The sequence below is a fragment of the Alosa sapidissima genome, chromosome 19, assembly GCF_018492685.1.
Source record: "Alosa sapidissima isolate fAloSap1 chromosome 19, fAloSap1.pri, whole genome shotgun sequence".
NCBI lineage: Eukaryota > Metazoa > Chordata > Actinopteri > Clupeiformes > Clupeidae > Alosa > Alosa sapidissima.
In genome coordinates this window covers 7592978-7605793 of record NC_055975.1, presented here as the reverse complement: position 1 = coordinate 7605793, position 12816 = coordinate 7592978, and the positions used below count along the sequence as shown (strand labels likewise).

The 12816-nt window shown below is 45.8% G+C and overlaps 1 protein-coding gene across 6 annotated transcripts in view; it reads right to left on the bottom strand.

Moving 5' to 3' along the window:
- Nucleotides 1-61: 61 nt before the first annotated feature.
- myo6b (myosin VIb) overlaps nucleotides 62-12816 on the bottom strand; it is a 36807-nt gene continuing 24052 nt past the window's right edge. Inside the window, exons 25-34 of one of the 6 annotated variants that reach the window (XM_042072830.1) lie at nucleotides 12491-12641; nucleotides 11403-11611; nucleotides 11028-11106; nucleotides 8876-9036; nucleotides 8053-8091; nucleotides 6323-6361; nucleotides 5094-5197; nucleotides 4306-4437; nucleotides 2398-2616; nucleotides 62-2091 (exon numbers count right to left, since the gene is read on the bottom strand). In XM_042072830.1, coding sequence (XP_041928764.1) covers nucleotides 1892-2091; nucleotides 2398-2616; nucleotides 4306-4437; nucleotides 5094-5197; nucleotides 6323-6361; nucleotides 8053-8091; nucleotides 8876-9036; nucleotides 11028-11106; nucleotides 11403-11611; nucleotides 12491-12641 — 1333 coding nt within the window. In that variant the 3' untranslated portion in view covers nucleotides 62-1891. Of the gene's footprint in view, nucleotides 2092-2397; nucleotides 3811-4056; nucleotides 4133-4305; nucleotides 4438-5093; nucleotides 5198-6322; nucleotides 6362-6746; nucleotides 8092-8875; nucleotides 9037-11027; nucleotides 11107-11402; nucleotides 11612-12490; nucleotides 12642-12816 lie in introns of those variants that run through there. The other 5 variants (XM_042072834.1, XM_042072832.1, XM_042072831.1 and 2 more) reach the window with 5 other exon arrangements.

The window sequence follows — 12816 nt, the reverse complement described above, 5'->3', positions numbered from 1 at the left end:
TCTAACCAATGCAAGGTCACAGCAGGGAAGGAGAAGAACATTTGAAAAACAGAATAACAAGTTGGGAGAAATTATGTTTATTATGATAGCACAGTGCGGCCAACAAATGGACACGTCTGGAATGCAATGACCCTCTGCAGTTTGGAACGTTAGCTTAGCCCTAGTGACTCAAAATGAGAAAGGAAATCCTGTTAAGTGAGGACGACAAATCAATCAGTCATCTTCTGGATGCTGAAAACAGCGGCAAGGTCGCAACACATTGCACCACTATGGGAACTAAGCAGATTTACATAATGAAATAGTGTTTGTGCCACACAGGAGAGATCAAGTATCATAAATAAGCAGCACTGGAGCACAAACAGACCTGAAGAACAGCTCTGCACCGTATCTCAGATAACCTCCAACCATCTTCCAGTCTCATGTTAGTCAAATGATGCTGTCCATTTCAGATTTCCATCACCGTTTACTAGGCATTGAAGAGCACATGATTACACATCAGTATCATCGCTTGGAACATTCAACTGAATTATCCTTTCATAATCTTTATTCTGCCTATACTATAGCTTTCATAGCACTGCAAAAAGCAATCTGGCTTCATCAAAACGTTACAATTACGTTAAAAACTGCACTTGTCCCTACTCTATTTCATATACTGTCCCATGACTTCTCAGCAAAATGGTCAATGCCTCAGCCTCATATAAATATTCATATGCATTTGAAATAACTTGATTTGTAAAGCGCCTAACAGCCTCAGAGAGGACTATTTTTTCCAGTTCATAACAAGGGTGCTTGACATTTTTGTGCATCAACAAACAAGAGCTCTAGAGAGGCAATCTGAGACCCAGCATACAGCGCAGACATCACAGCAAATCATTCATTCAGAAAGCCTGACTCTCCTCTGCACTAACTGGGAGAAACTACTCTTGCTTCCATCAAATGAGTTGCTTTTTTTATTCGCAAAGTACAAAAATTGTGAAGAGAATAAAAAGCAGCAGGTGAATGATGGATAGATTTAGTCTAATAAACCTGCTAGACTAATAAAAAATTCAAGAATAGAATGTTTTTGAGACTGTGAAGGCAGTTCTACTGCAACAGTTTATCAAATGTTCCAGGTGACATGCAGGGTGTTTCGCTGAGGTGATGTAAAATCACGAAGTGCACCCTGACTTTAATAGGCGTGGATGCCTGTGTTGTGTTTGTGAAGTGTAAACTTCAGCTCGGCTTTCAAGTGAACTACAGGTCCAGTTCTGGCCCCAATGTTTCTCTTCGAAAACGATTATTTAGAAAACTACACTGACAGCCAACAAGTAGCCGAGACCTTGTGAGTCAACAACAACAGACATAGAACAGCAACAACAAAAACAGGTCAGAAACTTAAAGGAGTGTTTGGAGGAGTTCAAACTGAGAGACGCAATTAAAAGCGCAGAGTCACACAAGACAAACCTTGACACATGAACAACCATTAACAGAGTAAGATCTGGAACTTTTCCATAACATAATAACATCAGAAACAGGTACACCAGCATTACAATAAGGCCCCAATTTTTTTTTATGATGAATTCAAGCATAAGTCATATTTGCACAGGAAAAAAACAATACAAATCAGAAATTGTCATCTATAAAGTCTCACAGCAAAATCATACAAACAAACAGAAAGGACAAAAAAACAAGAAACATACGCTTTAAATATGACAGAAAAAACAGCTGAGTAGTTTAGAGTTTTCTGCTGGATGCTCAAAGTGAGTGATCTCTAACTACCCTTGATGGGGTGGGTGGGTGGATGGGGATGGGGGGGGGGTTGCTGTTCCCTTTGCACTGTCTACAGCACAAGATTACCCTAATTGTCCAGAAGTAGAGCCGGACAGGAGTGGACGGTGTTCACGGGGCCTCCTCACTTGAGGAGGTTCTGCAGCTGGGCCGTGGCGTGGGTGGGCCGCGCCTGCTTGCTCTCGATGGCGCTGCGCAGGTACTGGATCCCGCCGCAGCGCTCCCAGATCTCCTCGAACTGCCGGGGGAGGATCTCAGCTCCCCGCTTCCGCGTCAGCCCCGTCTCCTCCAGACTGAGCTCACACATCTCCATGTCATCCTTTCCTGGAGCGGAGAAGGAAAAAAAACATACAGCGTGGGGGTCAGGAAGTCACAGTGGCTCCTCGGTACAGACCTCGGTACGTACTGTGCACACATACGGTAGCCTTTGAAACCTTCAGAACGGGACATTAAAAATAGATGATCGTTCATGAATGTTTCACTTGGAGGGCCCTCCTGTAATATTCATATAGAATAAACCCTCTTTTGCAACAGCTCAAAGGCAAGGTCATGGCGTAATGATAACGTTTATGTAATGTAATGATAACGTTTATGTTGATAAAACAGATATGATTGTGTGAGCGTCTGCACCTGCTACCAGCATAATAGGCTGCTTGTCCGGGTGCAGCTCCATCTGCCGGGCGATCCAGGGCCCGTCGAAGTGGGCGTACCACCAGCCCTTCTTCTTGTTCTGCGGGTCCTTGTACTGGTCAGCCGGCCGGATGAAGGGGATGCGGAAGTAGCGCTGCTGGCGGTTCATGGCGTTCTCCTGCTGTCGGGCCGGCACAGGTGGCGCCGGGTTCTGCTCAGCTGTGGAGTCCAGCACAGTGTGGGAGTGAGACGTGGCATCGGCACTTGGCCTTTTAATGAATTTGCTCTCCAGCCTTTCATCTTGTTACACTAATGGCAGGTCCAGATTGTGATTTTGGCCAGGGCCAGGCTAGTTCATTAGATCACTCCGACCGCTGGCCCATCAACCGAGCCGGAGGAGAGCAACTGAGTGAAGTGTGCATGCGCTTTTCATAAGAATTTACTGCCTAAAGAGAACATCCCATAACCCAGCAAAGGGATACTATATAAGGTATGATTAGTTTGGCATTCTTACTGCTACTTGCATAAATCAGGTTCCTACATGATATGGTACTTCTGCCTGTGCAAGCATTAGATGTTCATGCAATTCTGTCTGGTCTATAGATCTTCAAGTTACCTGCTAATCAAGCTCTTTTAGTAAGTGACTTTGCTCACCACAGTGTCTTTTACATGTGATAAAATGAAATCATTCTATTAAAATCGCTTTAATATTGTCACTAACCTATCTCTCCTGGGTTGTATGCAGTATTTGTGTACACTGTATTCCTTGAACATGACTGGCAAGAATAGACTGTTGATATGAGGCCATTTTTAAACACTACTGGGAGTATTAAGCAAGTGTGCCAATATTTTTATGTTTTAAATCAAACTAGTCCTGTGGTACAGTACCATATGAGAGATATCATCAACATACCACATGGGTATGAAAAAGTATGTCAGTTAAGTAGGGACTCAACTTAAGCTTCATGTCACCTAGCACTGAAGAGTCCCACTCTCTTTGCCAGAGGCAGCCTTGTTAACGTCAGTCTGTATGTCAATGAGCCTCACACACACACACACACACACACACACACACACACACACACAGTGCTAGGATTCACAGCAGGAATCCGACTGCCACCAAAGCACACTCACCAAGCGGGAAAGAAATGCAAGGGACACGGAGGGTTACCACAAAGAACAGCGCAGGGATAAAACTCCTTTTGTTCTTCCCATGGAGATGCACACAGGAAGAAATAACACGCACAAAAAAAAACTTTTCATCAAATCAAAGAGATGAAGTAACTTTGGAGCGAGCCATGAACAATGTGGATCTGTCCCCCAGACGCCACACTGCTCGCAGGCATCGGAACAGCAAATGCCACCCCCTGAGGCACGCAGACCGCATCTGAGGGGGACACGGCTCAAAACAACCTGGATGCCACAAAGCGATGCACAGAAAGAGAGAGAAAGAGTGAGAGAGAGACAGACAGAGAGAGAGAGAGAAGAGAGAGAGAGAGAGAGAGAGAGAAAGAAAGAGAGAGAGGGGGGCAATTGTGGTGCCAATGGCCTAGGGGCATGCCTCAGTGCCAGGACAAACAGGAAGCTTGCCATAATTAACAAACAGCGGGCACATTGTCGTCACCGACAACATCAGTGAGCGAGGCTGGATGTGTTTACCTTGCCTTGCTTCCCCATCCAAGATAACACCTGAGCCTTTTTCTGCATGCAGAGTAAAGCTTCATCTCCTTAAACTCTGGAACAGATTACTGTAAGCTCGCTGGATGCCCGCGGAGACTTCATTGTAAAAAATGGGGTTGGTTTTCAAAGGGAAAGCCATGCAGTGAGTGAGTAATGTGTCTGTTTGTTGCTGAGGACCAAAGAGCACACACTCCTGAGCTGGGGGGAGATGCTGCTGCTGCTGCCTACCGTAGTCGGTGACTGACTTGGGGGCTCGCTGTTCGGTGTCGGTGTTGCGCTTCTTGTTCTTTGACTTCCAGGCGTGGTACACCTTCAGGCGGCGGTGAAACTCCTCTCGGCAGGCGGCAAGCAGCTCGATATCTACACGTGAAGAGACACCACCACTCAATACTGAGGCCGGGGAGCCGTTCAAACGCATGCATTTTTAATAAGACACGCAACTTCACAAAACATGCAATGTAGAGAGTAAGAGAGAAATATATTGATTCCATTTAGATGGTTCTAAGAATTAATCATCAAAACACCCCCTCAAGGTGACATTACAAAACTGTCTCAGTCAGGGAAATAAAAAAAAAAGAAAAAGAGGCTGCTTCAGTGAAAAGTCCATAAAATTCCTGGTAATCTTTACAACATGATATAAAGTTTTATCATCTTCAAAGCTAGATATAAAGTCAGGAAATCTTTAAAGCGTCATGATATAAGTCGCAAATCATCTCACAGCCCACTGTAACTATATGGGAAGAGGAACAGATGGAAAAGGTCTAGAGGTTGTGGAGTAGACAGACACTGAGTGACACTAAAGACAAATGGACAGAAATGGTGTTCCATTAAACTCTTAATAGGTTGTGAAGGTTTCCACACTTGTACAAGTACTTTCTTTCAAATATATCTACTTTTACAGCTACAGCTTTGTATACAGTCAGAACTGTCTGAAGCACTCAGTCTACAGTCGTTATCAGTTTATTTCAATTTTGGAGATGACCTTGGTGTGGTGCAGACCGTTAGAGCGCTCTTACCGCAAGAGGTGTTGATGGCGTCACGTAATTCGGCATACTTCCACTTGCTGAGGTCATACTTCTTGACACCAATTGCAGCCTTGGTGGCTTGGACTTGGACTCCCCTGGTGTGGAACACAAAGAGGGGAATGAGAGTGATTCATTCAAACAGTCTCCAAAAAGATTTACTGCTCAAAGTTGATGGAAACACTCAAATATGGTGAAAGCGGTGGTCCCTTTGAGGAGACACTAAACGGATTATACAAGACTGGCATATTCTATGCTATTTCATTTACAGCAGGCCTGGCACATAACCCTCCTCCATTTCTGAATAGATTCTCTGAGTGTCCGAGGTCACCGTCACCACAGCCAGTAGCACAGCACAGTCTAGCTAGCTTGTTAGCATAGCATTAGCAGGGAGTGGAGAAGGGGAGCATAAATCAGTTGTGTCACACGAATTGCCCCTTTGAACTGGCATTCTTTCCGCACCCCAAACACCCACTGCCTGACTCATAACTCCTGTCCCATAACACCATCCTCTCATCGGTCTAGGGATCACGTGAGGAGCCATCTCCTGCTGGTTTGAGACCGATAAGTCCATGGAGCCGGGGGATTTAGTGGAGGCATCTGAGGCTCTCCCAGAAGCTTTGGAGTACTGGGGAGTAGTGGCAGTCCTAATCCAATTGGCATGGAGAGAGAACTCTGGTCATCCATAGGGTGCCATGTTTGGTACCAACCAGTCTGAAAGTCATGCAGTGCCATTGACCTTTAGCTGGCCCAGTGCCCTGAGGCTTACAATGGGTAAGTGGCATTTAGCTGGGGGCAGTAATGCAAACAGCAACCCGTTGGCTGAAGGAGGTCTGAGATTCCCACACAACGCCAAAGACATACTGGGTATACACTGTGTGGTGGATTGTAAGTGACACCACAGGAGAAAGTCAGGTTGAAAGGTTGAATAACCAAGTAAATCTGGTTATGTGGTTATGAAACTACATGGTTCAATCATTGCCAGGATGGATTTGGGGGATGGATTTAGTCTTAATGACCAAGTGTATTGTTCTCTAATCAAAAAATCAGCTGAAAAGATCAAACATGGAGAATCAAAAATTTTAAATTTCAGGAGGATGATTTGCTGTATGTTGATGTGATTCTTGCATGTGATTTCAAGTTATTTTAATCTTCGCCATCTGGATGGATTTGTTGGGTTGATTACCCCCTCACTTTCAAAGGTCTTTGTGCGGTTCACCCACCTAGCCAGAAGTTCAGCTATTTCTGTAGCCAAGTCACTCCTGGAAGAACATAACAGACAGGCATGTGTTCATAAAAGACACAAACAACCCTGATCAAATTCACTGCCATCTAAATTACCTCTCCACGGTCCGATTTCCAAGGCAACGAGTCATGAGCTCCCTGTTCTTCACCTGTCACTCATTCCCACAGGAGACGTCACAGATGTCTCCTCGCTGTTTTATCAGCCTGGGTATTAGCCCCTCCTCCTCACTAGCATAAATATATATATGTGTGTGTGTGTGTGTGTGTCTGCGCACGCTTGTGTGTATGTGTGTATGTGCATGTGTGCGCATATGTGTGAGTACATGAGTACAAGCTATGAAGCTCCTTAAGCGAGTGCCTGAGCGGGAGTCATTAAAACGGACACCTGCGTGATTAACCCACCATGGCAGGTGTCATGCCTGAGTCCCCTCGGCATGTGCATAGACGATAGCCAAGCGCCATAAGCCAAACGATCTGACACCAGCTCACACGCAACGACAAAATACACCAAGCACACAACTCTCACACGCACACACACACACACATACACACACATACAAGCACAGAGATCAGTGTCAGCAGAGACACCTGAAGCATAGTCTGATGGCACATTACAGGACCTGACTAGCACCATGCTAATCCTAAGCCTGTGTAGGGGCACCACAGCACAGAGATCTAGCGGAGGAAACACACTACAGAGCAAATACACCTGACTGCACTGGGACCACTCACTGTAAATCTGAAAATAAATATCCTTTCCATGATTAAAGGGTTCTGTACAGAATACACATGTATAGGATTAAAGACTATAGGCCAACATGTGTGAGATGTAATAGGCAGCTTTCCACCACAGGGAGTGAAATGAAACAATATTCCAACAGTAACGATTCCTCAGGGAGTCCTTCTGCTCTTTTCATTACGTCATTTCCAGAAGTGTTCTTTTCCACTGAGTCATTAAGACATAACACAATCCTGAGCTCTATGCCATTTTTCTCTCATGATGTAATGCTGCCTATTGCACCTATACTGTAAGTAGACCACAGCAGATTAAAGGGTAGGTTCTATATTATAGGTTGTCTACATATCACATTATTAGGTTAAAATACTATATGAGCTTCGAGAGTGCTAGTTGCAAAATGTTCATGGCCAACCCTTGTTGCATTGCCTAAAGAGCTTGACAATGGTATATGTCTTATGTTTTGGGTTTTTTATTTTCCCAGTATATGCCTAAAAGCTAAGCCTTTAAAGTTTTTAGCCTAGGATATCCTGTAGTCTATCCCACAACTGGGGTTCTGTAATGCCTTTCAATTCCTTCAACCGCCACAAACTGAGCGAACTGAGCAGTTGCTAGTTTGAGAATGCTCTGCCTTTGAAATTCGCTTTTTGGATGACTATTCGCTTCTTTTTTTTGTTGCGAACATGAAATACATGCCAAATCAAGTGATCCCCTGGTCCAGCAAACACAATGCAGGATTGATTCCTGGGTGCATTAAAGAGAATTTGGATTAGGCATCAAATAAAGAACTGGCACATTGTTTATAATGGCTAGGCAGTCAGGGTGTAAGCCTCTATCTAGGTTGGTGAGAGATTTGGCGGTGAGATTTAGAAAGTATGGGAGAGGAGGGTCTCAAGGAGATTCACTGTTGAGCTCTATAGACGGTCTGGAAACAGGAAGAAGGGGAGGGGGGTGGATATTTCTAGATCTTACTTCTCTCTCTCTGAGAATGAGGCACATGAGAGATCGTAGCTGGAGAACAGAAAAGAGAGACGTTACACAGCCACAGCATGAAGGAGTCTTTTGCAATGGTATTAATATGTTTTTTTGTTTTTTTTACTTGCATAAACACTGTGCTGCAGTTTATACACAATGCGGCTAATACACAGGAAATTACTGTATGTAATCATGTGTGGATATACATTCCATATGAGCATACTGGACTTATGTGTACATATATAAAGACATGCTGAAAATACAGTACCTACATACAATACCTATACAATCCAAGGTAAGGTAAGTGGGTAGTGTAAGCTAAGGTAAGTGGTGTAGTGTAAGTTACACATCAGTGTAAATGACGTACGGCTGGGTTCTATATGATACCTTTTCTGCAATTGTGCATGTGCAATGGTCTTTCCTTCTTAAGAGTTTGATGACCACCTATAAGCTTTGGGGTCTTGCTGTATATGTAAGCTATATTTGTGCTCACTTGAGGTTGAATGATTAGCGTGTGAATTGTGAGCTGTTAGCTGTGAGCGGTACATGTGTAAGTCTCTAAGTGCTTTAGCACTTAGAATTCAGAATCCAACTGAGATTCATTGCAGTTGAATATTTCTGTCAGAATTCATTTGACTTTATGTGAAATGAATGCTGACAGAAATACTCAACTGCAATGAATCTCAGTTGGATTCTGAACACTGCTTTCATGTGATAAACACAAGAATATGTGATTGAGCCGAGTGGCTTGTTGTGGATGATATATTTGTTGTCATGTCTGTGGTGCTGTGGCGGTGTGGTCTGAGGTGAGCAGACACACCTGCGCAGGCTGGGGTCCATCTGGGCCTCCTCCTGGATGAGCTCGGCCTCGCTCTGGGCGATCCTCATGGCCAGCTCGCGGTCACGCCGCTCCTGCTCCAGCATGGCCTGCTGCTGCACCGACTCCTCACGCTCCAGCACCAGCTGCTTCTCCATCTCAGCCTGCACCACACGCGCACGCACACACGCACACACACGCACACGCACACACACACACACACACGCGCACACACACACACGCGCGCACACACGCACACACACACACACACGCGCACACACACACACGCACACACACACGCACACACGCACACGCACACACACGCGCACACGTACGCGCACATACACACGCACATACACACAAACACACACGCGCACAAACACACACGCGCGCACACACACGCACACACACACACACACACACACACACGCACACGCACACACACACGCGCAGACATACACACACAGACATACACACAAACACTCAGTGTCAGTTTGGTGCACAGTAAACCCTAACACACAAAACACGTACACATACACTTACAGGCACAAGCTTTTGCGGTGCACAGAAGAAGAAAAAAAAAAAACCCCACTGTGGTGCCAGGGATTTAATCACAACCCTGCCAGGTACGAAAATATGGCCTGATCAGCCATGTTATTGGGGTTATATGGCAGCTAATAAGCCTGTCTTGCTATGGCGAGTCTAGACGTACGACCTACAAACAGACCAGGCTGGCAACAAAACAAAGAGCCTGCCAAAGAATGTGAGTTATTTGAGATCGCTAAGGACTTTTAAAGGAACAGGGTGACTTGCAAAATTAAATGTTTATAAAAATTGGTAATTTAATCAGAAAACATGCCCTTTTCATATACAGCGGGGGAAATAAGTATTGAACGTGTCAGCATTTTTTTCAGTAAGTATACTTCCAGTGAGAAATAAGTATTGAACACACTAAGAAACACTACACCAAGGCAAAGAAAGGCAAGGAACAAGCTGGAATCTATAAGTAGTTAACCGCCCTTAGGGAGTCTGGAGTAATAACAGCTTTTCTTTATGACAGCTCTTTTTCTTTTGTTTTATGTAATTCATTATGACTACCCTGTTTTAATCCTATAAATAATGGTAAGACTTGTTGCTCTCATGCTCTCCTAGGATGCTTGTGTGTTTGTAACCTGTCTCCGGTGACGTGAATAAAGCTTTGTACTCTGCCGTACTCTCATGTGCAATATGTAGCTACGCAATAACAAAGCCACATAGTTATTCACATCATTCACAGAGAAATAAAATCCCTTCCGTATGTCTTTGAATGAGCACAGAGAGCCATAGCAAATGGATGATGGTCTGTAGGGCACGGATGGCTAGAGGGGGAGGAGGAGAGGACGCAACCCAGCATGAGTGAGGGGAGAGTGGGGTGGGGTGGTGGACGAGGGAGGCTGCAGCGTGAGGAAGGAGAGCCACGGCAGGGGTGATCCATCAAGAGCACGCGGGGACCATCGGGAGACCAGGCAGCGCGGTGCGGCGACGTGGAAGCATCGCCACGGGAGACCGGGGAGAGAATGACTTTCACTCAGCGGGAAGAATGTGATGCTGGCCCGTCAGGAGCGCAGGGGCCATAAATAAGGAGAGGGTCCCCAGAGGGAGGCAGGCTGGGCAGGGCTGGGCAGGGCAGAGAGAGGCCAGTCAGAAACACCAGCGTCAGCACTGATACTGCTGGGGCTACGGAGTCACAGAAAGGCCAAAAGACCACAGCCGAGGCAGCTCTGGTGATGAGAGGGTGTGGAGAAAGTGAACGGCTAAGATGTCAATGTAGACAGGGAAACTGCAAGGAAACTGAGGCTATGCAGGTCAGAAAGAGATAAAAAGAGCATCCCAGAATGAGTCGTGTAACCACTGGACAACTGGGGCTATGGAGTCAAATGAGAGGACGAAAGATCCAAGTTGAAACAGATCACGACTCATCTTAACTCGTCTCAAGAGTCACAAGTCGTCTTAAGAAACTCTACTCCACTAAACTTTTTCCTCAATATTTTTGCCATCCTCTGAATACAACTAGCTGCAAATCTCAGCACTCTTCACAACCCTTCACATGATAGTTGCTCAGAGATTTCACCCAAGGCCTGATCTCGGGAGGATGAGGAGGATGACTGTCACCTACCTGCAGGAGGCGCTCTTCCTCCTCCCTCTTCTTGCGCTCCTCCTCCTCCTGCTTCCTCTTCTGCTCCATCTCAGATTTCCTGGAGAAAATAAGGGGGGGGGGCACCAAGGACAGGTGGAGAAGTTAACACAGGTGCATTCAAAGACTGCACTGCACTCAGATGCATAAAACAATAGACAGCACAACAAGCACAAAGAGCGCCTGCGGGAGTTGGGGACTTTGTAAACAAAGTACAGGCACTGAAAAAAAAACATTTTCCAAGTCATCACATTTCAAGACATTTCATTAAAGTATTTCATTAATTATTTGTTTGTTTGTTTGTTTATTCAGGCTCTGGGGATATGAGTCTGTGTGCAAAAGCAAGGTGACACTCACAGGCGGCGGTCCTCTTCATCCTGCTTGCGGAGCCGGTCCTCTTCCTCGCGGCGCTTGCGCTCACGCTCCATCTCCTCCTGGATGCGCTTGAGGCGCTCACGCTCCTCCTCCTCCTGCTTCTGCTTCTGCATGGAGGAGAGCAGCTGCTCCGAGCGCTTGACCAGGCCCTCGTACTCCTGCTCGATCTGCTTACGGCTCATCACCGTGCTCTGAGTTTGGGTGGGGTTGAGGTGGGCGTTGGTGGTGATGGTGTTGAATTGAGGATTGGGGGGGGGGGGGTTTGGGGGACAGAAAGGACACCGAATGTGAGATGAAACAGAGAGGGACAAAATACTATGACAGTCGCAACACGCTGCAGAACTTCTGAAGTGAAAATTTCAGAGACATCACTGCAAATACGCTGCGTCCGCATTAAAGCTCAAAGTGTACACAACTGCCCTGGCGCACTGTTTCATTCCCTATGAGGAACTCTCTGCTCCTCAACATAAAAGCCAAGCTAGGAGGAACTCATCAAAAGAAGACTCATCTCTCCTCAGAACCATGAACAGGGAGGTATGACTGCCCATCCCTCTGGCTTGTCAGACTAAAGAGAAACAAGCCTTCCCTTTTTTGTTACAAAATAGACAGTCGCTGGCATGATGCATGGCTGATGTATGGCATATACCAGTAGACAAGAGAACAATACATCATGAGTCATAGCTTCATAATGCTAATTTGCTAATCAGTAATGGTGATGACAAGTGAGTTGTGGGTGGACATCTTCACCACTTAAAAATGCTAGTAACGCAGAGTTTCAGAAGGCTTCAAGATCCCCTGTGACTAACTGACTAGATATAACAAAGAGCTTACGACACGAGCAAAATCTCCCCAATCAAAAACAAGTTAAAAACAAGTTTTGGGACTCTAGCCCATGTAGCCTTCTAGCCCTTGAGCGGTGTATAGCCTTAATTGGTTTGGGGCTATGTTACACAATAACGCTTCAATGACTTTCCAATACAGAGGTGATAGCCGGGGACAATCTAAAAGCTCTGTTGCGGATCGACTAAAAGGGGTTTAATCTGAGCCTTGGGGTGGTGCGAGGTTCTCACCTTAATCTTGGCCATTAGCGCGTCAATGGCGGTGCCCAGCTCCTGCACCTGCTTGGACATCTCCTGCTTGCCTTCCTTGAGTCCGGTCACAGCCGGCGTGAACTTCTCCAGCGTCTTCTTCAGGTTCTTCACCTTCACCAGGCCGTCGACGCTGCGACACAGACATAACAGCGCACTCAGTGAGCTACGCTAGCACACGCTAACTCATGCTAATGCATGCTAACACAACAGTACAGCTTTAATTGAAGGGATTTCATGCTACCAGTGGCAAACACAGCATAATCGCTGAGAAAGGCTTTCAGTATTCCTGGAGGATAGAGGGAGAT